At 39.2% G+C, this 24,820-nt stretch overlaps 2 protein-coding genes across 2 annotated transcripts; one reads left to right on the forward strand and one right to left on the reverse strand.

Annotated features, from left to right (window-relative positions):
• LOC120776148 (CAD protein) lies at positions 1 to 23,494 on the reverse strand. The gene is made up of 8 exons (XM_040106689.1): positions 23,360 to 23,494; positions 16,178 to 17,182; positions 13,123 to 16,118; positions 12,950 to 13,054; positions 3,698 to 3,837; positions 1,344 to 3,213; positions 898 to 1,281; positions 1 to 345 (listed from the first exon to the last, which is right to left on the reverse strand). The coding sequence occupies exons 2-8, from the start codon at positions 17,157 to 17,159 to the stop codon at positions 145 to 147; spliced, it is 6,678 nt and encodes a 2,225-aa protein (XP_039962623.1). The 5' UTR covers positions 17,160 to 17,182; positions 23,360 to 23,494; the 3' UTR covers positions 1 to 144.
• LOC120776149 lies at positions 6,607 to 12,150 on the forward strand. Its single transcript, XM_040106690.1, has 4 exons — positions 6,607 to 7,007; positions 8,729 to 8,860; positions 9,094 to 10,876; positions 11,019 to 12,150. The coding sequence occupies exons 1-4, from the start codon at positions 6,616 to 6,618 to the stop codon at positions 12,129 to 12,131; spliced, it is 3,420 nt and encodes a 1,139-aa protein (XP_039962624.1). The 5' UTR covers positions 6,607 to 6,615; the 3' UTR covers positions 12,132 to 12,150.
• Positions 23,495 to 24,820: the final 1,326 nt, after the last annotated feature.

Genomic DNA, 24,820 nt, shown 5'->3' on the forward strand with positions numbered 1-24,820 from the left:
TATTACAAAATATTTTTCTTAGTTTATAAAAGATTACACAAATTATAAAAAATATATGTAAAATCACACACATAACTGTACCGAAAATGTCTTTTATTTCGCACTGTGGGGGCGGGGTGGGTTGGAAAAAATGGCTGTAGGCATTTAGCCTCTCGAACCGACGACCATCGCCAGCAATGCCATGCGCACATACATACCATACTCGGCTTGACGGAAGTAGGCGGCGCGCGGATCTGAGTCGAACTCCTTGCTGATCTCGAAGACACGTGGCAGCGGATGCATAACAATTGTGCGACGACTCGCCAGAGTCATTAGTTTGGGAGTCACAACAAAGTGGCCACATGCCTGGTAGAAAAGAAGACAGAAAAAATTAGATATACTAAAGCAGAGTTACAGAAGTAGCCATCTTCTAATTTTTTTATAGTACACTGAAAAGAAATAGCATTGAAAAGCTCAGAACTGCCAGAACAGTAATTTTTTGTGCGACCAAAACAACATGTTTTTCAACGTTTTCGAAAACTCAAAGCCTCAGCTTCATACGAACGAAAGACTTCCAAGTATTTGATTGTTCGATCTTGACAGATTCAATCTACTAAAGATCAAAGTGTTTCGTTTTTCTTTCATTATCTTCTCTTAGAAGACAATATTCAAATTTCGAGACTTTCTCAAAGTTGGGATAGGGGGTCTAGCAATGTATTTTGGGATACCTTTTGCAAGAAACTTGCCTCTACGCACTAAAACCTTCGTTCGATATGTATATCTGGTTATGATTTGGATAAACCTGTATAGCCTTTGTCCCTATAAACCTAATATCCATTAAGTTCCAAATAGACTCGTCAAAAAAACGAGTTCGAACTTTCCTCCTTTACATCTCTCCATCTGAAATATTTTTCTTACCTTCTTGTATTCCTCCTCGGTGGCGAAACGTTCCTTTTGTATGCGTGTCATATACAGTACATCTGTTGTCGGCAAAGCTTCTTCCATGGAGTTGAAAGTCTTCTGTATGACACCTTTTGTAGCTAAGTAGCGTACGATTTCCTCTGGCATGCCAAGATTCGGCGGACTAACATACTGTAAAGTGATATTGTACAGGGTAAGGAGACGCGCCAAAGAGTGGACTGTGCGCCCATGTTTTAGATCGCCAACCATTGTGATGGTGAGGCCATTAACGGTACCGATCTCCTCACGAATGGTAAAGATGTCGAGCAGCGCTTGCGTTGGATGTTCGCCGACACCATCGCCGGCATTGAGGATCGGTTTGCGTGAGTGATTAGCGGCGCGCTGTGAGGAACGAAAAATAATATTATTTAGAAAGAAAACTGCGAAAATTGCTTTTAACTTACTGCAACTGCACCCGGTTCTGGATGACGCAACACAATCACATCAGAGTAGCCGGCCATGACGGAGATGCTGTCTTCCAAAGTTTCACCCTTTTTCACCGACGAACTTGTCTGATCCATGTAGATCACGCGTCCGCCCAAACGTTGCATGGCAGCCGCAAAGGAACAACTGGTGCGGGTGCTAACCTCATAGAAAATGGACGCCATAATCTTGCCACGTAAAATGTCATCCAGTGGGCGATCTTTGGAGACACGGCTCTTCAGTAACTGTGCCAAATTGAAGATTTCATTCAAATGCTCCTTGCTGAACATGTCAACGGAGAGTATGTGCTTGTTGAGTAGACTGTGTACCACGGGACTGATTGGCGGCGCATTGGGATGGCTTTTAGGTAGCAGCTCACGCAGTGTCGAATTACTAGCTGAGTCGCAGCGTATGCGTGGCAATGGTGAGATGGGACGTAATAAGCTGGGGTCACCAGCAAAATGCACCTTTGATGGTGGTTCAGCCAATAGCTTGGCGAACGCTTCGTTGGCCTGTGAATCGGAAAGAAAGTCGGTACTACGATCTTGTGGCTTGTCGAGACCGTCAATGGAGGCGAAAATATCAAGTGATTCCATGGATTGTTGCATTAGCGACTTGCGTCCATATTGGCTGCGTACATTCTGCCCGAAACCGGGTTGCACGAGTACCTCACCATCAACGAAAGCGACTTCGCCGCGCAAGACAACGCGATGCACTTTACCCTTCACTTTCATGCCCTCGAATGGTGTCCATTTCGCCTTCGAATGCATTTCCTCTCTATTGATCGTCCATTCCTCATCCAAGTCCACCTCGATGTAGGTGTTGGGCTGTTCGGGTAGACTAAAAATGCGTTTCGGATTGCGATAGAATTTATTCTGTATGTCTTCCAATGTCAGGCGACCATCGTCGACAGCTTTGAGCAACAGTGGTAGTATGGTTTCCAAACCTGGGAAACCCGGTGGTGGCTTCTCAGAGTTCTTCTCCTCCCACGTATGTGGCGCATGATCCGTTGCAAACACATCGATATAGTTCATGTTGTCCCACAGCGCCTGTTGATCCTCTGATGTACATAAAACTGGACGTACCTCTGCGCGCCCATCCCCAATAGCGGGAATGTCATCTGTGGAGAGGAACAGGTGATGTGGGCAAACCTCACAGGTTACGCGTATGCCTTTCTCCTTTGCTGCGCGTATGAGCATAATCTCTTCCTTGCGCGCAATGTGACAAATATGTACGGGACGATCAAGCAAATGTGCCATTAGTATAACCGAGCCCATAGTTTGACGCTCGGCATGGCATACGATTGGCGCACGTTTCGGCCAGTTTTGCATGTGCTTCTCCCATACTGTCATGTCGGTCATTTTCAGCGTACTAAACGTATCATTCAGATACATCTTCAAACCACAAGCTTGTGAGGCCAGTTCGCCAATGTGCTGCCAGTTTGAGTCGGAAGCGCCAACGTAGAGCGCATAATCGCAACGTGCGCCGGCCTTGGCCAGGTCCTGGAAGACCTGGAAGCTGTTACGATCCACAATCGAAGGATTTGTATTGGGCATAGCGCAAATCAGTGTCACACCACCAGCCAAGGCGGCTGCAGTACCGGTTGAAAAGTCTTCTTTGTGTGTGGCGCCAGGCTCACGTAAATGTACGTGCACATCAATGAAACCGGGCAGTTTAACAATACGGCGGGAAGTCATGCAGTCGGTGTGTGTCTTCATTGCTGGACGACGGCCTGTGATGCGCATGGACTCAACTAAAAGTTTTGTGCACTTGACATCGGTCACCAACGGAATGGAATAGTCGACAGCGAGACGACGTGTGCGGTAGCCGTGAGTCATGAACGAAGACACTCTGAAAGAAATAGTAGAGGACGAAATTAATAGGTTTTAATGATAATTTTAAAAGTCAGTGAAAATAGCACCATGAGAACGAGTTTCCCATGAACTTAAGTCAGGAGGCGATGTTAAAGATGCTATTTTAATTTTATGATACGAGCTTCGGTTCGACCACTATACGTAGTCTCTCCTTAAACCAAAAAAATTGTATATAAAAAAATTTTGTGAAGTGGGTGCTCAAATGTGCTTGGGAGTTATTAGGGCGCCTTGATTACTTATTATACTCTGAACTTCAGATGACCAAGCTACTTTTGAACTTCAAGAAGCTGCCTTATATGTATAAAAGAATTGATTCAGATAATTTTATGCATACGCTAATTTTCACTTGACTTCTATTTTCTATCTTTACTGCTCTTCGTTCTCTTTTATGCCATCCTTTCAATTGCCATATTCCAGCCGGTAGCTTTTAAACTATTAATTACACTTGAGTTATGTCTCACCTCCTTGCACCTCCTCCTCTCATTGGCAAATTGATGACCATATCAAATTGTTTATTAGCCAAGAACTCAGCCAAGTGACGCAGCTCGCCATTGGGATCTTCCGGCGATTGCCTATCGAAAGTCCATTGTACGGATTCCACCTGTTGAAGATAAGAACGATTTTAATCATACAAATACATTTTTATAGGAATACAATATGTGTGGATAAATATCGGTCAAACTGTCCGTCGAAATGTGTGCAAAGAAGTGAGATTAATATTTATAAACAGCCCGAGAGCTCGTAGTAAGTTGGAAGTGAGGGGACCCACTAAGTTGAAGCGAATAAAAATACTATAAATGTCCCCATTATTTACTAAATGGTTTTACTAAATTGTCTTGAACTGATATTGAGGAATATAGGCTTGCTGATGCCAATTGGGATCAACATGGAAAGTCAAGTCTTTCTGATTTGAACTTTCAACATAATTTTTTGCAAGAAATACCAAAGTACGAAGTAGTAAATATAATATACTATAGAATTTACATCGTTTCGCAGCTATTCGTCTTTGCTATATAAAGGAGCAAATTAAATCGGCAACTTTTTGGGTTTTTAATCTCCTTCCGTAGAAAATACTTAGAGAGAAATTTGTTTTACAGAATATGGTTTCTTATCGCTCATCACACATAGATTTATTGCAGTCCATTTCATGGCAATTATTTCAAACAAATGTTTTCTGAAAAAAGACCGAGCTAGATATGCTAAAGGGCCAGATTAAACGTGAGTATCGAGAATTCTTCTACAAATTGGAAATCAGATCTTGCCGTCTCACCGCTCACGAAAAAAAGGAACCCAAGAGCTTAAATTTGTACCTTTACCTTTCCTTTAGTTCTTCATTAGAGCTACAATACTATTTGCCTTGGCTTATACATACATATACTTATATATTTAACTAACAGTATAAATAAAATATTGTATCGATTCTCGATTATTTTCTCGCTATCTGTAGATAAAACAACGACTATATATTTTTATACCCTGAACAGAGGAAGTTTGGAATGAAGTTTGAAACACCCGGAGAGCAACATGAGACATCATACTAAGTATATATGTATGTACATACATATATGGGTATGTAAACAAGCAAAATTGCCGCATTTGGTACGAAGGGCAACCTGAAGGGATTTAAGATCATTTCATCTAGAAAAAACAGCGGTTTGGTGTAGCTTGTGGGGAAGTGGAATCATTGGTTTACATTTCTTCAAAAATAATGCCGGTGAGAACATAACCGTCAATGAGGACTGTTATCGGCCGTAATTACCGACTATTTTATGTCTGAAAGCGCACCTCGTCCCGGCAACATTTGGTTTCAACAAAGCTTCGCCACTTCACACACATCGCACCTATCAATGGATTTTTTGAGAGAATAGTTCGGTGAGCAGATAATTTCACTTTTTGGGCCGGTCGATTATACCGTTAGAATTTTCCCTGTGCAGATATATAAGGTCTAAGGTCTATGCGGACAATCCTGCTTCGATTTAAGCCTTGAAGCAAAACAACACGCGTGACATTCGCCAGTTACCAGTCGAAATGCTCGAACAAGTCATCGAAAATTAGACTCAACGGATGAAAGAGAAGAGACAATCTTCATAAAATAAATGTCAAAGAATATTCTCTCGAATGATAATAAAAATTCCACATTAAATTTGAAGTTTCTGTGTTTTTTCTTTAAAAAAAGTGGAGAACCTTGAAATGGCTCACCTTATATGATAAACGTGACGAGCTGAATTGATTTAGTCATGACCGTGTATTTATATGCGCACTACTCCTTCAATTTTGAGATATCGATTTAAGACCCGAAATTTGCCTACATCATCTCCCCAAGAAGTTGTTCCGTTAACTTCGGACAACTATAGGATATAGCTGCCAAAGAATCTGATCGATCGAAGTCCCTGTTAGTCTCTGTTAGAAAAATGTGTTTGTTTAGCAAGTTATCTTTACGAATTTTAACACAGATTATTGTCGAAAATATTCTCGCTGCATCCTCCGAACGAAATGTTCAGATCAGAACAATAAAACATATAGCTGACATACAAGACGACCGATCAAAAATATCATTTTATAAAATTGTATGCTGTAAGAACCTCACCTGTGAAGGGTGTAATAGCGAAATAAATTTTTTTCTTGTTTCTGGTATTTTGTATGCTGTCCTTGATACTGGATACTATATAGCATTGACCTAAACTGTAGACCAACAGCTAACCTATACTCTTATTTGAGCAGATGATTTATGATGTTTACGCAGAAATTAAATGTTGAGAGCACTGTACGTGCTCATATGAGTACATATTTATGTACAAATATATACATGTATAAAGTTAAATATACATCTGCATTCACCACTCATTACTCAGAGGGACGAAAAAATCACAAAGTACCATGCAGAAAAATGAAGGAAAAAAGTTGAACAACTGCAAGTTAAGTGAAATGACAACAGAAATTATCAATTACATAGAAAATCAAATCAAATTATTACAAAAACAACACAACCACACGTGCCAGACGATATGAAGTTAACTTTGTTTGTGTGCGTGTGACTAGCCAATGCATTGCAATTTAAGTATGCGGCAGAAGAAGGTAGCAAGTCGGGCATTCGAATATCTATTTTAAACACACAACAGCAAACAGTAATAAAAAAATAAGATTCGATCAAAGATTGCAAAAAGCGATAACTCGCCGGGCGATCTGCAATCATTGCGAATTTCTGCGAACAGTAGAAGAACGATCGGCAGTGGATGCAAACGGGCGTATGAATAAAAAAATATATAAAAGTGCAGATAATATAAAAAAACTGTTAAATGTGAAGGTTCAAAAAAAAAAACAAAAACTTAAAAAAATAAAAATAAAAAAATCCGCATAAGAATAATAAAGAAATTATGAAATGGGTCGGTCCAGCTCTAAATTGCTGGAAACGCCCAACAATCCTCTGCAGGAGTTGCAATTTGAGGAGCGTAAGCGTGAGCAACGCAAACGCAAGCAAGAAAAGCAACTAAAAAAAATTGCCAAATTGCAAAAGAAGCAAGCGAAGAAGACAAAAAGGAAGAGCAAACAGAGCAAGGACCCCGAAAAGCAGACTTCCATAACCACGAAACACGCTAGTGGCACGAAGCGCACGAATAGCCTGAATTCGCAGAGCACAAGCTACGAAATCAATAAGGAAGAATTCAATCGACAAATCGAGCAGCAAATACAAAATCATTTAGATAGTGATCTCTGCACATTTATCATGAATCAGGTGTCGTTAACGTTGCAGTTTTTCGGAAATTATGAAAAGTACGTGGTGAATGGGTGGTGAAAATGTATAGATTAAACTGAGCATATATAATTAGGAACTAGTTGAGCTCGCGTTGCTGGCGAGAGTTGTGTTCGTGTTAAAAAAAGTGCTTCGAAAATGATGTCACTCTGAAATTTTGTAGATCTTCGAAATTTCTTTTCAAAAATTCTAATTTTTTCGAAAAACAGTTTTTGACATTCAGAATGAAATTTGAAAAAATGATTTAATCAACAAGTTGTGGATGTTCGTGTTTTCGAAAACAATATCGAAATTCAGAATGAAATGTTAAGGCATTTTCGAAATTCGAAAAAATGTAATAATCAACCAGTTGTTGCAATTCGTGTTTTTGAAAACGTTATTTCGAATTTCAGAAAGAAACGTAAAGACATTTTTGAAATTCGAAAAAATATTAATCGATAAGTTGTGACAATTCTTGTTTTTGAAAAACAGTTTTCATCATTCAGAATGAAATGCATTTTCGAATTTTAAAAAAACGTATTAATAAACAAGTTGTGACAATTCGTGTTTTCGTAAACAATATTTCGAAATTCAAAACGAAATGTTAACGCATTTTCGAAATTCGAAAAAATGTAGTGCTTTAAAAAAAAGTTTTCGACATTCAGAATGAAATGTACGGGCATTTTCGAAATATAGAAAAATTTATTAATCAACAAGTTGTGACAACTAGTTTTTCGAAAACACGAAAAAAAAATATTTCGACATACAGAATAAAATGTTAAGGCGTTTTCGAAATTCGATAAAATGTATTTATAAAAATGTTGTGACAGTTCATGTTTTCGAAAAAAAGTTTTCGATATTCAGAATGAAATGTTAAGAGAGAATAAAAAATTATACATCTAATTTCGAAATCTTTGTCAATTAAAGAGTGGGAGCATTCTAAGCCCTTAAATTCCAAAATTGGTACAGATTTGGAATGTTGTTTCAAAATATTCCAATTTCGAAAAAACTTAATATTTCTACAAGACATATGTGCTTTTTCACTGATCAGGAATTTTTAAAGAAATCGTAATTGTTTTAAGATATTATTGAAATTTATGATATATTTTTTAAATATGGAAAATCGCCATGATGGAAAATCGAATCGAAATTCGAATATTTTTCGTAGTAATGTGAAACTTGATTCCTGGTTTTCTTTTTATCCATTCCCATAGTAAAAATTTATTTGATATCAAACGTTAATGGAGACATCTTACTTTCAGGGTCTTATTATAGACACAATTTTCAATTTCGCAGTTTTGTGAACTTATAGTAATAAGGACTTACGTTTCATCCCATTAATATTTGAATAAAATACGCGAACCAAATTCGTCACTTCATCGATTTCTCGTCATTTGACACTATGATTAACTCTCCAACTGCTCTAATGGAGTCAATAATTGGGGCCATAAATTCTCCTTAATATAGTCCCTCTTTCATAGACCAAGTGCTTTCGTTCAAGCGCAAACCAATTGTCATCAGAACACTTGAGATAGGAAATAGCCATTAAAACCGGAAGCTCTTTGAAAATATTGCAATTTAATTGGCATTGATTTCTAAGTGCTTAAAAGTCTTATCAATTCAAATGTTATCGTAACTGTTAGGTATATGGTTCGCAAGTGCAACACTCTGGTTTCGCGTTATAAACACATTTCATATATGTACATATGTACATCACTAATTATTTATCTAATATTTAATCATGTTTATTTCATTGTTCCAGTGAATTGGCAAACATTTCTGAGGAATTGCTAGCCAAAGAGAATGATTTGAATCAGAATCTCGAGGAGCATTCCATACTCTTATCGACGCCATTGGATGCTGCTGTCTCCAAGTGGATGCAATACAAACCAGTGTGAGTATGAAGTGAAATCGAGTAAGAAAAACTCATGACACTCTATTTGTATGTGGCATCTTCATTGGTGTTTCACCGATAATTAGATGATGCTTTCTTAAGTAAATGTGATAAGAGAAAATCAGTGTTCGATAAAATGTCTCACATAATGAGATCCTCTTTTTGAGTTTAAAAAATATTCACATTACTCTTTCCTCTATACATTTGGTAATCATTCTCCAATATCTTCACAGCCACGGTCCAGAGAAACACACACCTCAACCGCTCCAGCCGCTGGCAATGTATGTGATATTCGAAAATATCGATATAGCGCGACCGAACGATGCCAATTACGATTCAATTTCACCACTTTGCAAAGTTGATTTGGACACGGATTTCTACAACACAACGCCCTGTAAGGAGGACTACATGGAAATGTTGCGCGAGACAAAATGGAAGGGCTATGTACGGCTGAAACTACGTGAAGAGCCAAAAACCCAACGAATTGCGGCTACCGATGGCGATGTGTATACGGACGGCAGCTCGGGTTATAGCACGACGAGTGTCTACAGTCTTAAAGCGCCAAGCAATTACGCTGAATCTGAGTATGACTACACCTACATAGCGCATTTGAATACACATCATCCATTGTCCGAGCTTAAGATGCACAATCAACGTGGTAACTATAAATTGGATGCCAAAGTCTTGCCAGACTCATGTGTATCCAATTTGCGGCAGTTTGCTGAACCATTGAATGATGAAGACACCGACGACGATGATGATGACGATGAAGATGAAACTGAGCCGGAGTCCGATGATGAAGACAGCGCTGATGAAGGTTACAATGGCGTGCAAAGGAGAGCCAATGAGAAGACACGATACCGAGATGTCGAGACGTTGGAGGCCATACGCCTGTATAAGTTGGAGCAGGAACGACGTCAGGTACTGATGCAGCAATGTTATCTTAACTCCAAAGAATTTATGCGTTATTTTGGTGAGTTGGTACGTCAACAGCTTGCCGATCGCCTACAAATATTCCCCGAAGAATTAAGCGAGGGCACATATCGCGGTTCATCGATCTACACAAAATACTTCGAACTCATACCCGCCATTTATGTGGCGCATAATGCACAACACTGGCCGGATTGCGCATTTCAATTTCGCATACGTGAGCGTCCTATCTCCACCAATCCACTAACGGGACAACAATTTCAGTGGCCAACGCGTTCGATGATTAGACGTATCGAAACTTTTGGCTTTCATGTCATACCCATTGGTTATGCGCCCAAACGACAACGGAATCCTTTTCGTGAGCTCGAATGGCGTATTGTTTTTCCGAAAGCGGAGCGCTACTTGGAGCAACATTTAACAAATACACAAGTGAAAGTATTCATGATGACCAAGGCTTTGGTGAAGACATTTGTCGAACCACAAGAGAAGCATAAGGCGCTCTCGTTCATAATGGAGCATCTGCGCATGCATCTCTTCTGGGAATGCGAGCGCAACTACACTGGCTGGCCGGAGGAGTATCTCGGTGAGGTGCTTTTGCGTTTTATTAGCACATTTATGCAGCGACTGCGCGAAAAATGTTTAAAGGACTTCTTTATTGAAGAACGTAATCTCTTCGAGAGCATACCGGAATACTCTTTGGTCATGTTATTCTCAATACTGGCCGATATTGTGGCGAATCCTTTGATGCATCTAATGGTGGCACTTAAAAATCTAGATTTTGAAGAAGACTTTTTTCCAAAATTGAATTTTAAGAAGATATTTGAAAATATTTCCGAAAATAATATGTTGAAATTGAAAATGCAAGCGAAAAATTCACGAAGTCTAGTTGGTTTGGATGCGGCGGAAGATGAACCGGCACTCTTGCAAGACGAAGGTGCAAAGGGTTTGGTCGGCATGAAGCAACATCGTGAGAAAACCAACGGTAAACTACGAAGGAAGACGCATGTGATGCGACACAATATTGAAATGAAGAAGAAACAAGAATATGAACGGCGTCGCTTGTCAGAGGAGTCCATAGATATCGAGGTAAGTTGCAAACACACTGAGGTGGAAATATTTTGGAACTTATCACTAAGATATTTCATGACTTTGATCTCAAATATTTTATGATCTCTTCTGTCATCCTTTACTTCATAAACAATCCACCATTTCCTCTCCCTTCTTATAGTTTTTCTTCCGGCGCAATATAAAAAACTCCAAATTGAAGCATCTCAATCAGGGTGTTGAAAACTTACGACGCACAAATATACTCGAAATAATCATCGACCATCTAATAGCGATGACCGAAAAGGCAATGGAGTTTCGTGTTTGTTATTTGGCTAAAACGTTCTTGGCACACGCGAGGCGCCTCTGCAAATTCTACAATAATTATGGTTGTGATATGGGTGCTAGAGAGTACCTCAACACTATCGGTAGTTTGGAGGAGGAAATTGCCGGTTTGCAGACGAATGAAGATTTTAAAAACTTACCGCCTACTTTGCCGATACGCACAAGTGTAGAGACCAGCAATAAGACTAAGCTAACCAAAGAAGTTTTCGAGCATTTAGAGAGCGTGCGGCGTACCGTAAGAGTCGACATTGAAGTAACGCACAGTGAAAGAGGAAACTCTCCAGCGACTTGTAGAAAAAGCATCGCAAAGTCGTTGGAGGAGAGCGTTGAGCAAGCACATTCTTACAATGATCTCGAGTTAGTGGATAACATAACACCCAATTTGGGGCGACGCAAGTCTATTAAGTTTACCGAACATGTGGTGGAAGTACATGAAGGAGACACAAATCCAATACAAAAGCCTGAGGGACAGAGTTTGGTTGGTATTTTGCGCTTCAATCCCGAAGTAACGGAAATTTGTGATGCACCTGCAGTTGAAAGAGACAAGCGGGAGGTCGCTTATGAGAGCTATGAATCGATTGATAACTACAGTTTGAACGATGATGTTGGTGAGAACAATCGTATTGATGTCATTGTGGGAAGTGAAGAAGTCAATAAATCACAAGTGGTAGGGGAAGGCGAAGATGAAGCAACAGAGACAACTGATAGCCCGCGGAATTCTGCAGTAAAGACGCCAAGTGATGATAGAATACTCGGTGATTTTAGTAAAAGAATTGGCATGCTGCGTAAGCTAACGCACGGCAATTCGCAAGTCATTAAAGATATTACAACGTCAACGGAAAAGCTATTCGTTTCGATGGCCTCGGAAGAAACACGTTCGCAGTTAAAAGAGGTGATAAGACGCAAAACATTTCAGCTGAAAGGTGCTTTCAATCAGTGCTCGGAGTCTTGACATTGATTTAAGTTATTTTTTTAAGGGCAATGTACATACATACATATATGTACATATTTGGATTGAAGAAGATCGAAAGTATTATCAAAAGCTTAAAATTAAATAAAGAGATTTAAAATTGCATAGAAATGTCCTAACTACCATTTTCCATTATGGAGTGTGAAGGTAGAGTTCTTTATAAGTTGAATTAAGTTGTTCGAAACTAATGAATATCGGGTTCAAGGACACATGCACGTAGAATGGGGCTGACATATCGAGAAGACTGCAGGAAATGTTTAGAGCAGGGCGCCAGGGAAACAGTGGATCATCTCTTGGCAAGACTACGTTATAAGCTTCTGGGGTACCACGTGGTATGATACACTGTAGGAGGTATCGACAGTGAAGCTGCAGAGTCTCTTAAATTTCGCTTCACGCGCAGGAATCCTAAAGGATGACTATATCCCTTGGACCTAGAAACTGATCTCCATCTGATATTACAAAGGACCAAAACTGACCTATGCGTGGCTTATAGGCCTACCAGTTTAACCTTACCTAACCTATAACAGAATTGAACCAAAAGTTTTTTATGGCCAATGTCTTTCAACTCGGCAGCAATCCTAATTGTTAAGGGAATGCTTTTGTACTACAACAGCAAAGCATAACGTAGCCATTAACTCATTAGTTTCGACTTAAACTAGATTGAAAGTCGATCCACTCACAATTTATTTTAGATCGAGGAACTTAGACCCCCAAAGTGTTTAGATTTATGTGGAATCGACTGAGCCCCATATGGAATTGTCTTCTTAAATCGAAGTATTTTTTTAATTCGTTGTACTCACATCAACACCATGTTCCGCATAGAAATCGCCAGTACCCATGGAAGCATACAACTTGTAGCCCATTTTCGCCAAGTCTCTGATCGAGGACAATAGTTCCATTTTGTGCTGAAAGTAGTTAAATTTACGGTTTATTATACCTCCACAATTTTAACTTATTCATCGTCAGAATATACCTTAAAACTGCCTATCGAGAGTAGTATAGCTTTCTTCGGTATCTGGAAACCGGTAGACATCATAGCCTTCAAGTAGGCCTCATAGCGATTGTCACCAAAGCAAGCCACTTCACCGGTGGAAGCCATTTCCACACCCAACTGTACGTCGGCACCAGCCAAACGTGAAAAACTGAATTGCGGCACCTTCACACCGACTTTTCCCACGCCATGCAACACCTCCACCGGTTCCACCTCTATCCCAATAATGGCACGCGTTGCTGTTGCCACAAAATCATGATCCAATGTCTTCGATACGAAGGGGAATGAACGTGAGACACGCACGTTACACTCAATAACCTTGAGCTCATTATTTTTAGCAATCAACTGCATATTGAATGGACCCGTCACATCGAGTAGAGCGGCCAAATCACGTGTAATACGCTTAATGGTTTCTAAAGTCTCATGATTTAGATCTTGTGGTGGTGTTACTAAAGTAGCATCACCCGAATGCACACCAGCATTCTCTACATGCTCCGAAACGGCCATGCACAAAATCTCACCATCCGCCGCCACGGCGTCCACATCGATCTCCTTTGCTTCTGTCAAGAATTTAGATATAACTACTGGATGCTCCTTGCTAACGAGTGATGCAGCGTTTAAGTAGGTCTCCAGATCTTGATTGGAATAGGCCACATTCATAGCGGCACCGGAGAGCACATAAGACGGACGCACAAGACAGGGATAGCCAACTTCTTCACAAAATTCAATGGCGCTCTTTAAGTTCGTCAATTCCTTCCAACGTGGTTGCAATATGCCTTTGCGGTCCAACATGCGTGAGAATTTGAAGCGATTCTCAGCACTATCGATGGACTCCGGTGATGTGCCGAGCACTTTGGCCTGTTGGCGATGCAGATCCATGGCTATGTTATTTGGCAATTGACCACCCATCGAAAGTATAATTCCCTCAGAATTTTCCATTTCATAAACATCCATGACAACTTCAAAAGAAATCTCCTCAAAGTAGAGACGATCGCACATGTCATAATCGGTCGATACTGTCTCCGGATTATAGTTTATCATAATTGTGGGTTTGCCGAGATTACGCAATTCACGTAAACAACCAACGGCACACCAATCGAATTCCACCGATGAGCCGATACGGTAGACGCCCGAACCAACCACAATCGTAAAACCGCCTGGGAATTCTAAATCGTGCTCATTAGCATTATAAGTGTGGTAGAGGTAATTGGTAGCCGCAGGCCATTCGCCAGCCACGGTATCTATTTGTTTGACAAAAGGTTTGATGCCCAGCTCTTGACGCTGCTTACGTACCGCTAACTCCGTGCTCTTAATAGCCTCAGCAATTTGTTTATCAGAAAAGCCGATCTGCTTTGCTTGCAAGATTTGTGCGCCCGACAGTGGATTGCCTGTCTCTTCCAAGCTATTATGAAACTCTATAATGTGCTTCATCTTGTTTAAGAACCATCTATCAATTTTGGTTAGCTGATGTAACTCCTCAACACCATAGTTGGCCTTTAGCGCCGCCGCAAGCACAAATGGACGCTTGTCTGTCGGCTCAGTTAGTTCCTCCTTACACAATGGATGCTGATCGGGATCAAAACCGTTTACGCCGCCATCCACCATGCGTAATGCTTTCTGGAAGGCCTCCTCAAAGTTGCGTCCAATAGCCATAACCTCGCCTACACTCTTCATTGAGCTACCAATATTTTTGCTGACGCGTATGAATTTCGCCAAATCCCATCTGGGTATCTTGACCACACAATAATCCAAGCTGGGCTCAAAGCACGCTGTGGTCACACCAGTTACGGAATTCTTAATCGATGGTAGGGAAACTCCAAGCGCTAACTTGGCCGCAACATATGCCAACGGATAGCCCGTAGCCTTGCTAGCCAAAGCGGAGCTGCGAGAAAGACGTGCGTTCACCTCGATGATGTAATATTCCTCAGAGTGTGGATTGAGCGCATATTGTATGTTACATTCGCCGACCACACCGAAGTGACGTATCACCTTCAATGCAGTGCTACGCAACATGTTGTACTCCTTGTTGGAGAGTGTCTGTGATGGCGCCACCACAATACTCTCACCGGTATGTATACCCAAAGGATCAAGATTTTCCATATTACAAACGGTTATGCAGTTGTCGTAGGCGTCACGCACAACCTCATACTCCACCTCCTTCCAACCTTTAAGCGATTTGTCAATAATCAGCTGACTTGAATGTGCCAATGCCTGGTGTGCGAGTGTCTCTAGTTCGCGTTCATTGTCTGCGAAACCGGAACCTAAACCACCTAATGAGAATGCCGCACGTGCCATTACTGGATAACCCAAACGTTTAGCGGCCTCCAATGCCTCTTCTACTGAGTAGACAGCTTCTGATGGTGCCACACACTCGCCAATTTCGGCCACGCGGTCGGCGAAGATTTTACGATCCTCCGTCTCGATAATCGATTGTATGGGTGTACCCAATATTTGTACATTATATTTCTCGAAGACACCAGCACGTTCCAATTCGACACCACAATTGAGCGCTGTTTGACCGCCGAACGTGAGCAGCACGCCATTTGGACGCTCCGCTTGTATAACCTGCTCCACATACTCTGGCGTCAATGGCAGGAAGTAGCACTTGTCGGCGAGACCCTTCGATGTTTGTACGGTGGCGATGTTGGGATTTATCAGAACGGTTTGTATTTTCTCCTCTTTCATTGCCTTGATCGCTTGCGCGCCGGAATAATCGAATTCGCCCGCTTGCCCAATTGACAGACCGCCGGAGCCGAGTATGAGCACTTTACGTGGACGTTTTTCGGGTATGGTGTCATATTTCGGTTGGTATGTAAGACGATTGATCAAATTCTGACGTAAGCTCACGTCACCTGCAAGACTTTTCTGTTTAACGGCATCGAGAAAAATATCGAAAAGCAATTCTAAATCTTCAGGACCAGCGGTATGCTCAGGATGGAATTGTACCGAGAAGTATGGCTTGCTTGTGTGAATGATACCTAAAAGAGTTTTATTGAATTACTAATGGTAAAAAAATTGGTGAATTGTTTCTTGGTACCTTCATTAGTGTTGTCGTTGGCATTGGTGAAGAGCGGCTCCCACTCAGCTGGTAATGTGTTGCTGTCCACAGCGAAACCGTGATTTTGCGAGGTCATGAAACACCGTCCAGTGCCGTTATGTACGCATGGCAGATTGTGTCCACGGTTGCCATACTTCATTTTGTATGTTTTGCAACCAATAGCGGTTGCGAGCAGTTGATGACCCAAACAAATGCCGAAGATCGGTTTCTTGCCATTCTTCAAAACGCGTTGTATCTGCGTAACTGTGTCCTTGCAGACAACCGGATCACCAGGACCGTTACTAATAAAGAGCCCATCAAACTCCTCCTCTTTCAGTGGATAATTCCAAGGTACCAAATCGACACGCGCACCACGTGACACAAAACACTTAATCTGATTCAGCTTCAAACCACAATCGATGGCACAAATACGTGGCGTGCCAGTGGCGTTAAAGACTCGTGGCTCCTTAACCGAACACTCGGCTACCAAGTTTCTCAAATTTGGATCGGCAAAAGTGAGACTACCCAAATTTGTTGGTTTCTCGTAAACAATGCGACCCAGTATGGAACCATTTTCGCGTATCTTTTTCGTGAGTGCACGTGTATCTATGCCGCTAATGCCTGGTACACCATGACCTTCCATCCACTGTGACAGCGTCTGGTTTGCACGCCAATGTGAGGGTGATTCGCACACTTCGCCCACCACCAGCGCAGCTACTGTAATGCCTTCGAACCATTCAAAATTTACCGGCAGGCCATGTTCATCGAGCTCTTTCTCATCTGGCACTCCATAATTGCCGATTAGCGGATAGGTTAGTACCAGTATTTGTGCACGATATGAGCGATCGGTCATCGATTCGGGATAACCCACCATACCAGTTTGAAAAACTACCTCACCATCGACGGGCGCCTTGGCACCAAATGCATGACCAGGCAATATGGTGTTGTCTTCCAGTACCAAATAGCAGTTTGGCGACGACATTTTGAATATTTATAAAAACAAAACTGAAAAAGAAATAGAAATCACAAAATGAATGACAATAGAAAGGCTTTGAATAAACATGGGAATACAAAAAAGAGCAAATAATTTTCTTTAAAGATTGCCTTTGTGTTTTCTTAGATCGCAGGAGGAAGTAGGAAGAACTCATTTTCTGCTCTCTATGTTAAATTTCGAAATATGATAAGTGGTAACCAGATTTTCTACGTCAGTTACGGTAGAAGCTACTTATGAATACCGGAACAGTTCCAAATACGTAGCTTATATGGTACTTAAACAACACAGACCCGGGTCCATACCGAACCAAATAATGCTATATCGACTAGGTGGAAAAGGAGCCCCATCGAAAAGAAACCCGGGAACAATGATGATTTCTCAAAAATCCAACCTAAAAATAACTCACAAACAAGGGCGTTTAAGACCTTGTATTCAATGATAATTTCCCCAGGAACAATTTCAGACTGTTTGAAAGTTATGCGAAAGATCCAAAAGGGAAGAAAATGGGTGCCACATAAATTGAATGAAACACAAATAGAAAACCGAAAAAACACTTGTGAATTTTGCCTCAATGGATTTATTTTTAGAATCATAAATGGAGAAAATCATGCGATAATACAGCACAACGGACGGTAAGAAGGCAATGCTCAGAGCTTGATGGTATGTGATGAACTTCTAAAATCTGATGAAACTGTTAATACTAATCGCTACAGACAACCAATGGTCAAGTAGAACCATGTATTGATCGAACAACGACCAGAATGGACCATAAGACACGGCAAAATTATTTTGTTACACGACAATGCATCTACACATAAATCCGCTAAATCGGTTCAGGAAACAATCATAGTATTTTCCTCGGAGCTGCTACGGCAGCCGCCATATTCACCAGGCTTGGCCCCTTCCGATTACCATTTGTTTTCATCGATGGTATACGCATCGGCTAAGCAGAACTTCGATTCCTACGCAGAAGTCGAAAATTGAGTGTCTAATTGGTTTGCTTCAAAAGACGAACACTTACATTTATTGGCATGATATCCACAAATTGTAAGGAAGATTCAAAAGAAGCCAGGTCTTCTCCATCTGGTCTTTCCAACGGAGTGGGGGTCTTCCCCTTCCTCTGCTTCCCCCAGCAAGTATTGCGTCGAAAACTTTCAGAGCTGGAATGTTTTTGTCCATTCGGACGACATGACCTAGCCAGCGTAGCCACTGTCTTTTAATTCGCTGAACCATTTCAATATGGTCGTATATTTCATACAGCTCATCCTTCCATCGAATACGGTATTCGCCGTGGCCAACGCGCAAAGGACCATAAATCTTTCACAGAACCTTTCTCTGGAAAACTTGTAACGTCGACTCATCAGATGTTATCATCGTCCATGCCTCTGCACCATATTGCAGGATGGAGATGATGTGTACCTTATAGAGTTTGGTTTTTTTTCATAGAGAGAGGCCTAGAAATCTTAACTTCCATGTGCTTACTGAGCATACAAAAATGTTAGTATTTCCCGCGAAACAAAAAAAAAAAATGGATAAATGAAAACCATGCTATTATGTATATTTTTACCGAGGAGGGTATACTCAGATATCACTAATTATGAATCACGCCATTGACAGCGTCGGCATGCCCATTGTTTATGTTTCTCTCAAAGCACGTGTGCGACCATTTGGCCACTACTATGTGTGCAATATATTTATGTACATATAAGCGTTTGTATGTGTGTGACTACATATGGCTCTGAGAAATTGAAAAAACCCCGAGAGTTGCCAAAAATTATCTTATCACAATTGCTTTGTCTGGCAGACAGGTCTTGACGTTTCTTTCTACTGAAAGCAAAAACAAAATGAGGTCTCTCACACCTAAATATTAAATAAAAGAGGCCGGGTTGAGAGAGCTTGCTAGTGAGCGATAAAGCGATAAGACAGCGCCATATGTACATATGTATGTTGATGATTATGACGATTATGAGGTTAGTAACTGCGTTGTGGTCTGCACAGCTTTTTATTGGCGTGCTAATTGGAGATTTATACGCACCTATGAATGTATTGTATTTATGTGTTTGCATGGAAACGTGTACATAAGTATGTGTTTATATATATAGCTACTATTTTATTTAGTGTCTATGTCAATTAGGAAGCCCAAATCGGTCTGACAATATTTTATGGCTTAATCAATGCGTAATTAAACATTTTGCATGTGAATAGGCATCTAAGTATATGTACATATGTATGTATGTAAATGTAATAATATATATAAATAGAATATTAAAGATTATTATTGGATTAAAAATGTTTCCTTCATAGAATTAACAATTTTTAATTAAAAATTTTTAAACTTATGTGAAAAAAGTTAAATATTTCTTTATTCAATTCTATTTAAAAATTGTTAATAAAAACAAGTTTATAGCTAAATTTGAGCTCTTTTTGGGTGAAATAAATAATTAATATTAAATTAATAAATATACAACTATTGATTAAAAGTTAAAAAAAATTATTTTTAAAGTTTTCTATGATTTAATGGAATGGAAAATTTTTTATGTTAATAGTAATTAATATTCTATTTATATTTTACTGCATACATACATATTTAATCATAAGTTAAGTCAAATAATAATTTTAAAAAGTGATAAAATGTTGTAAATTTCCCGATAAAACTTCCGTAGATGTACATATAAATACCACGAATGTGTATAGTTTATTTTATTTTTATTAAAAAATAAGATCTTATTTATCAACCTATTCCTATGTACCTAGGAAGCCTTTTTATCTCACACAACATATCACGCTCCATACAGCGCGCCATGCAGTACTGTAGATAACAATGTATTTTTACACTTTTTTGTCACAAATCAAATCTATGTATATATAAATAAAAGAAAGTTGTTGTTAGTTACACTATTTATAACTCAAGAACAGCTGAACCGATTTGGCTGAAAATTGGTGGGGAAGTAGCTTAGAAACAGGGTAAGGTCATAGGATACCTTTAAATTTAATACAACTCATAAATACAGAAATTATTCATGTTTGTAGAAATCATTTGAATATACACGCACCATTTTTAACATATTCTTACTCAAAAATAATACAATTGCTAAATATTTGGAATAGTAGAAAATAACTGCAACCAAATACGCCGTGCAATAGATTATAACTGGCTCAGTAATCAGTCGTTGACGTGCATCCTAAAAGACTGATGTCATAACATTGACAGCCGACTTTTTCATCTTTCCACGCTTGAGAGCCGGTTCATCATGTGGAGTCCACTAGAATGACTGTCGATTGGACTCCGGTGGGAATTGATTGAGCTGTGTTTCTATTGTCACACACCGACGCAAGAATTATGTTTTATTACGATTAAAGAGCACTCAAACACTTCTTAGTATAAGTTATTCGTTGTTTTGTTGGATTATGAACTTGCGAGGCACCCACTTTGCACGGAGCTTTCGCCTCTTTAGAGCATCATTGTCCTCGCTGCTCATCCCGCCTCTTTCCAGCTTAGCAAATATTTTTTCAACGGTGGATTTCTCTGGGCCCATATTCAACAGTATTTTCCCCAAAACAGCAATGCTTTACTCGTATTAACACACGAAATGCTTTATGATCCATTTTTTTTGCAAACTAACACAAGTTGCTTCACAGAAATGCTATATCTCATTAACTAATAGTTATAATCCAACTAATAGAAATCATATAGATGGTAATAGTTGTATTATCTACATACATATGTATCAGCCACAGTGAAGCGTGGACGGGTCCTCTAGTTAAATATAAATGAAAAAATTATCCTTCCATAATTTAGGGTTAAGACTCCCTTACACATTAATGTGACCCACTAGGATAAACTTTTCCTGACTAAATTTTTTAAAATACGTATAAAGTGGCTCCAAAGACCTAAATCTTAAAATTATGTTTTTTATACATGGTCATAGTTCAGTAGCGATTTTTATACTCTTGCAGCCAGTTGCTGCAGAGTATTATAGTTTTGTTCACCTAACGGTTGTACGTACCACCTAAAACTAGGGTTATGTAAATTGATATAAATTGATCAGGATGACGAGAAAAGTTGAAATACAGTTGACTGTCCGTCTGTCCGTCCGTGGGTGTGGCCCCGCCCTCTAACAAATTTGATGTACATATATACATATCTCGTAAACCACTTAACTTACAACAACCAAATTTGCTACTTCCCTTAGGCCTCATATACTTAATATAAAGATTTTCGAACTCCCCTGACTTTATGCCACATATGTATATCGGCCAATATGTCGCTATATAACTAATATCAGGATTTTCGAACTTTCGGCTGACTTCTCTCTATATGATTGGTTTTGCACCTTAAAGTTTAATTGCCGTGAGTATTTCTGCAAGATCACAACAATTACAATTATCATGTCTAAAGTGCTAGAGTGTTTAAGCCATCGAATTCTTGGAATCTATCAGTTACCAAATCTTGAATGTCAGATACCAAACCTCGAATGACTATCTACAAAACGCATAGCGCAGATAGCCTTTTTGGATAGACCATGCGTCAACATTGCTTTGATCTGTGTGCTCTTGAAAAGTTCCACGAAGATTCGACGTTTTCGAGCCAAATTTTGTTGAGCGATTAGGATCATTAACAAGCAAAATTGCCGCATTTGAGACTTGAAGAGATTGAAGAGCTGTAATTTCATTAGATTTAGACTTTTCCTGTAGGGATATGTAAAGTCTAAAACCTATGCAGACAATACCGCTTCGATTCAGACCATGTCATGTCATTCCCCAGTTACCTGTAGAAAGGCTCGAACGAGTCATCGAAAATTGGAATCAACGAATGGACAATCTGAGACGTAGACAAATGTTTGAAAGAGATAAACTTAAAAAAATAAATGCCAAAGAATGTTCTTCCGAATGATAATAAACATTATCCATTAAATTTGAGGATTATGTATTTTTTTCTTCAAAAAAGTAGGGAACCTCACACTTTATAAATATTTAATATGTTGTAGTTCTTAACATAGAAATTGTTTAACATTTTCAGATTTTTTTTTTTTCATTCAAACACAACAAACTTTCGATTTATCACAATTCTTATGAATTCGGTTGAACCACATATAGTACATATGTATGCATGTATATAACCGTGTATACAGTATTTCATTCAACTCTGAGTGGAGCATACATAGGTCCATAAATGTGTAACTATGGCTATAAGCAGCTCTTTATAGTACTTATCTTGTTATTGCAATAAACATTTGGACGGTCATTAGCCCCGCTAATAATAAGTTAATTTTAGTAACAGTTTGGTTACAATTTTTTTCTTAATAAAAGTAATCTCATCAACTTTTCCTGAACATATTTTTACGGTCGCTTGAGTTCTTTCAATTTTTTTTTTTGTGTGTGGGACGACTCCCAACAATGAAGCTTCCGAACGTGAGCGCACAGCCAAGGCAAAACACATGTACATAAAAGTTTGTAAGTTTGTAGCGATTTGAGTTGGAACGCGGTACAATGTCGCAGCGTCGAGATCGGGGAAAACATGCCCACTTTCAATTACAATGCTTGTTTATGTTCAATTTGCTCGGTTCCCTGATTCGCTTAAAACAAAAAAAATGAACTACAACAAAAACAAGTATTCCGCACTTCAAATGTTAGCGTAAAAATATATGTGCCTGATTACAAACATACCCTACATACATACAAACACTTGTGCCTTATGGCTATCTGTAAACGTATGTATGTATGTAGTAAGCAGACGAATGATAAACATAGGTAGGCCCACTACCTTAATGAACCGGTTATAAGACTGTTAGCAAAGAGGCAATAAAGCAGACTTTCCACAGACTTATACATATATATATACATATACATATATAAGAACATATGTGTCTATATACACACATTTGTACATACAACTGCGTGACCTTTCGCTGGAGTACATGAAGTAACTCGTTTTGTAATTTTAAATTACACATACTCTTTGTTTAACGGTGTTCTATTGCAATAATTTAATTTAAAGTAAAATAAATAAATGGCCGATGCTTGAAATTTAACTCAGGCCATGTGCCACATGTACCCACCAAACGAACATACGCACACGCACACACGCTTAACACCCATTAGTGTAAGTAGTTGGGCAGAAAATTAATTTTCGTGAGGAAATCCATTGTAAAAAGCTTAAGTTTACTTAGTTATCACTTATCACTCACTTTGCCTGTTTGAGATGTAAACAAAATGCACTTAAAAACGATTTATTTGAACTTTGCAAACTTTCCACGTGTCTTTTGCTACCCTTATGGAACACAACCGTACTGGAGAAGGAAATTACTACCTTCACGATTGGTCGCTAGCACACGACTGACTGAACACAGTATCTGGGCGCAGAGACCAACCGGAGGTCGGAGCACACAAAGAGATGGAGCTTTGCGATAGAGTTGCCAAGTGAGTTGGAAAAAATTTGGTGGAATGATGAGGTGATTTTTTTTGCCTACAATTAGAAGAAATTCTGAAAATTTCTAAGATATTTTTTTTTTTAATTTTTTATGCTCCAACCAAAATGTTGATATATTCGACTTTCTTAAGGAAACCTCATTTATAGGGTTGACCATCACAAATATTTATTTTTATAAAAAGATAAACAGAAGTAAAATTTTGATTGAGAATTTCAAATAACTATAACAATATGAGAAAATATTATGTTCCATGAGCTTTTTGAGCAAAAGCTTTGTTGCAATATCATATATTTAAAAAAAAGTGTCTTTCTTTAAAACAAAAAATTAAAAAAAAAATTTATCAAAATGCCTAAAAATGATCCGAATATTTTACTTTAAAAAATCTTTTAAAACCCTCTACTAATCAAATATTATATCATATGGCAACCCCGAATTTCCACAAGTATATATGTACATATATTCTCGTTTTTATCAATATGTATGTATGTGTCTTGCCCACTGTTGAGAGCTGCTTTTATTCTTGCGAGTTACCTGACCAGTTCCAGCAATAAGCATGTTCAGCTGTTCTCACAACCTCTACGAGACCGGCATTTTCATATCAGCTGGGCGCTAAATATACTCTCTTCGTTATACTACTACATGCTTTCTAAAATTTCTCAATGCCGCTCACAGTCATACATATGTATGTATTTTGTGGTGTGAAGACTAGCTGAGAAAGTATCAACAAGTTGTAAGAGAGAAGCACAGTGTAGTCAAAGGGTAGTTTATAGATTCATAATTCATGAAATAAATCACACATTTAACAGATATTAGAGTAATAAATGAACCTTAGTTTAAATTTTTACTGGAATCCAAAACATGAGACTACAAGATGAGCCAATTTGTTCACTCGGTTTTTGAACTCCACAAGTACTTTTTGATTAGCTTACTAAACTACGAGTATACCTCACGAAATCAGTGAACTAGCACTAGATCAGCCCCCACACCGTGGTTTAGTAGTTAGACGTGAGTGTGATCACTATAAGGAACGAGTTTTCGACTAATATAATCCGGAATTCTTTTTACTTCCTCTGCATTCAAGCATCCCTTCGGCAGACTTCCCACGGTATACCTGTCAGAACAGAGATTGCAAACCTATAACCTTTAGATGCTAAGAACTCGTAGAACCTACATAACCCATATTTTTTCGATTAATATCAGAGCACTAATTTCAATTGA

This window comes from Bactrocera tryoni, chromosome 4 (assembly GCF_016617805.1).
Source record: "Bactrocera tryoni isolate S06 chromosome 4, CSIRO_BtryS06_freeze2, whole genome shotgun sequence".
Lineage (NCBI taxonomy): Eukaryota > Metazoa > Arthropoda > Insecta > Diptera > Tephritidae > Bactrocera > Bactrocera tryoni.

Bases quoted from the DNA above. Each gene is read 5' to 3' on its own strand.
- LOC120776148 (XM_040106689.1), bottom strand. From the start codon at position 17,159: ATGTCGTCGCCAAACTGCTATTTGGTACTGGAAGACAACACCATATTG. The intron at 16,119-16,177 runs GTACCAAGAAAC...AAACTCTTTTAG, and splicing joins CAACGACAACACTAATGAAG to GTATCATTCACACAAGCAAG. The intron at 3,214-3,697 runs GTGAGACATAAC...TATTTCTTTCAG, and splicing joins AGAGGAGGAGGTGCAAGGAG to AGTGTCTTCGTTCATGACTC.
- LOC120776149 (XM_040106690.1), top strand. From the start codon at position 6,616: ATGGGTCGGTCCAGCTCTAAATTGCTGGAAACGCCCAACAATCCTCTG. The intron at 7,008-8,728 runs GTACGTGGTGAA...TCATTGTTCCAG, and splicing joins TTTTTCGGAAATTATGAAAA to TGAATTGGCAAACATTTCTG. The intron at 10,877-11,018 runs GTAAGTTGCAAA...CCCTTCTTATAG, and splicing joins AGGAGTCCATAGATATCGAG to TTTTTCTTCCGGCGCAATAT.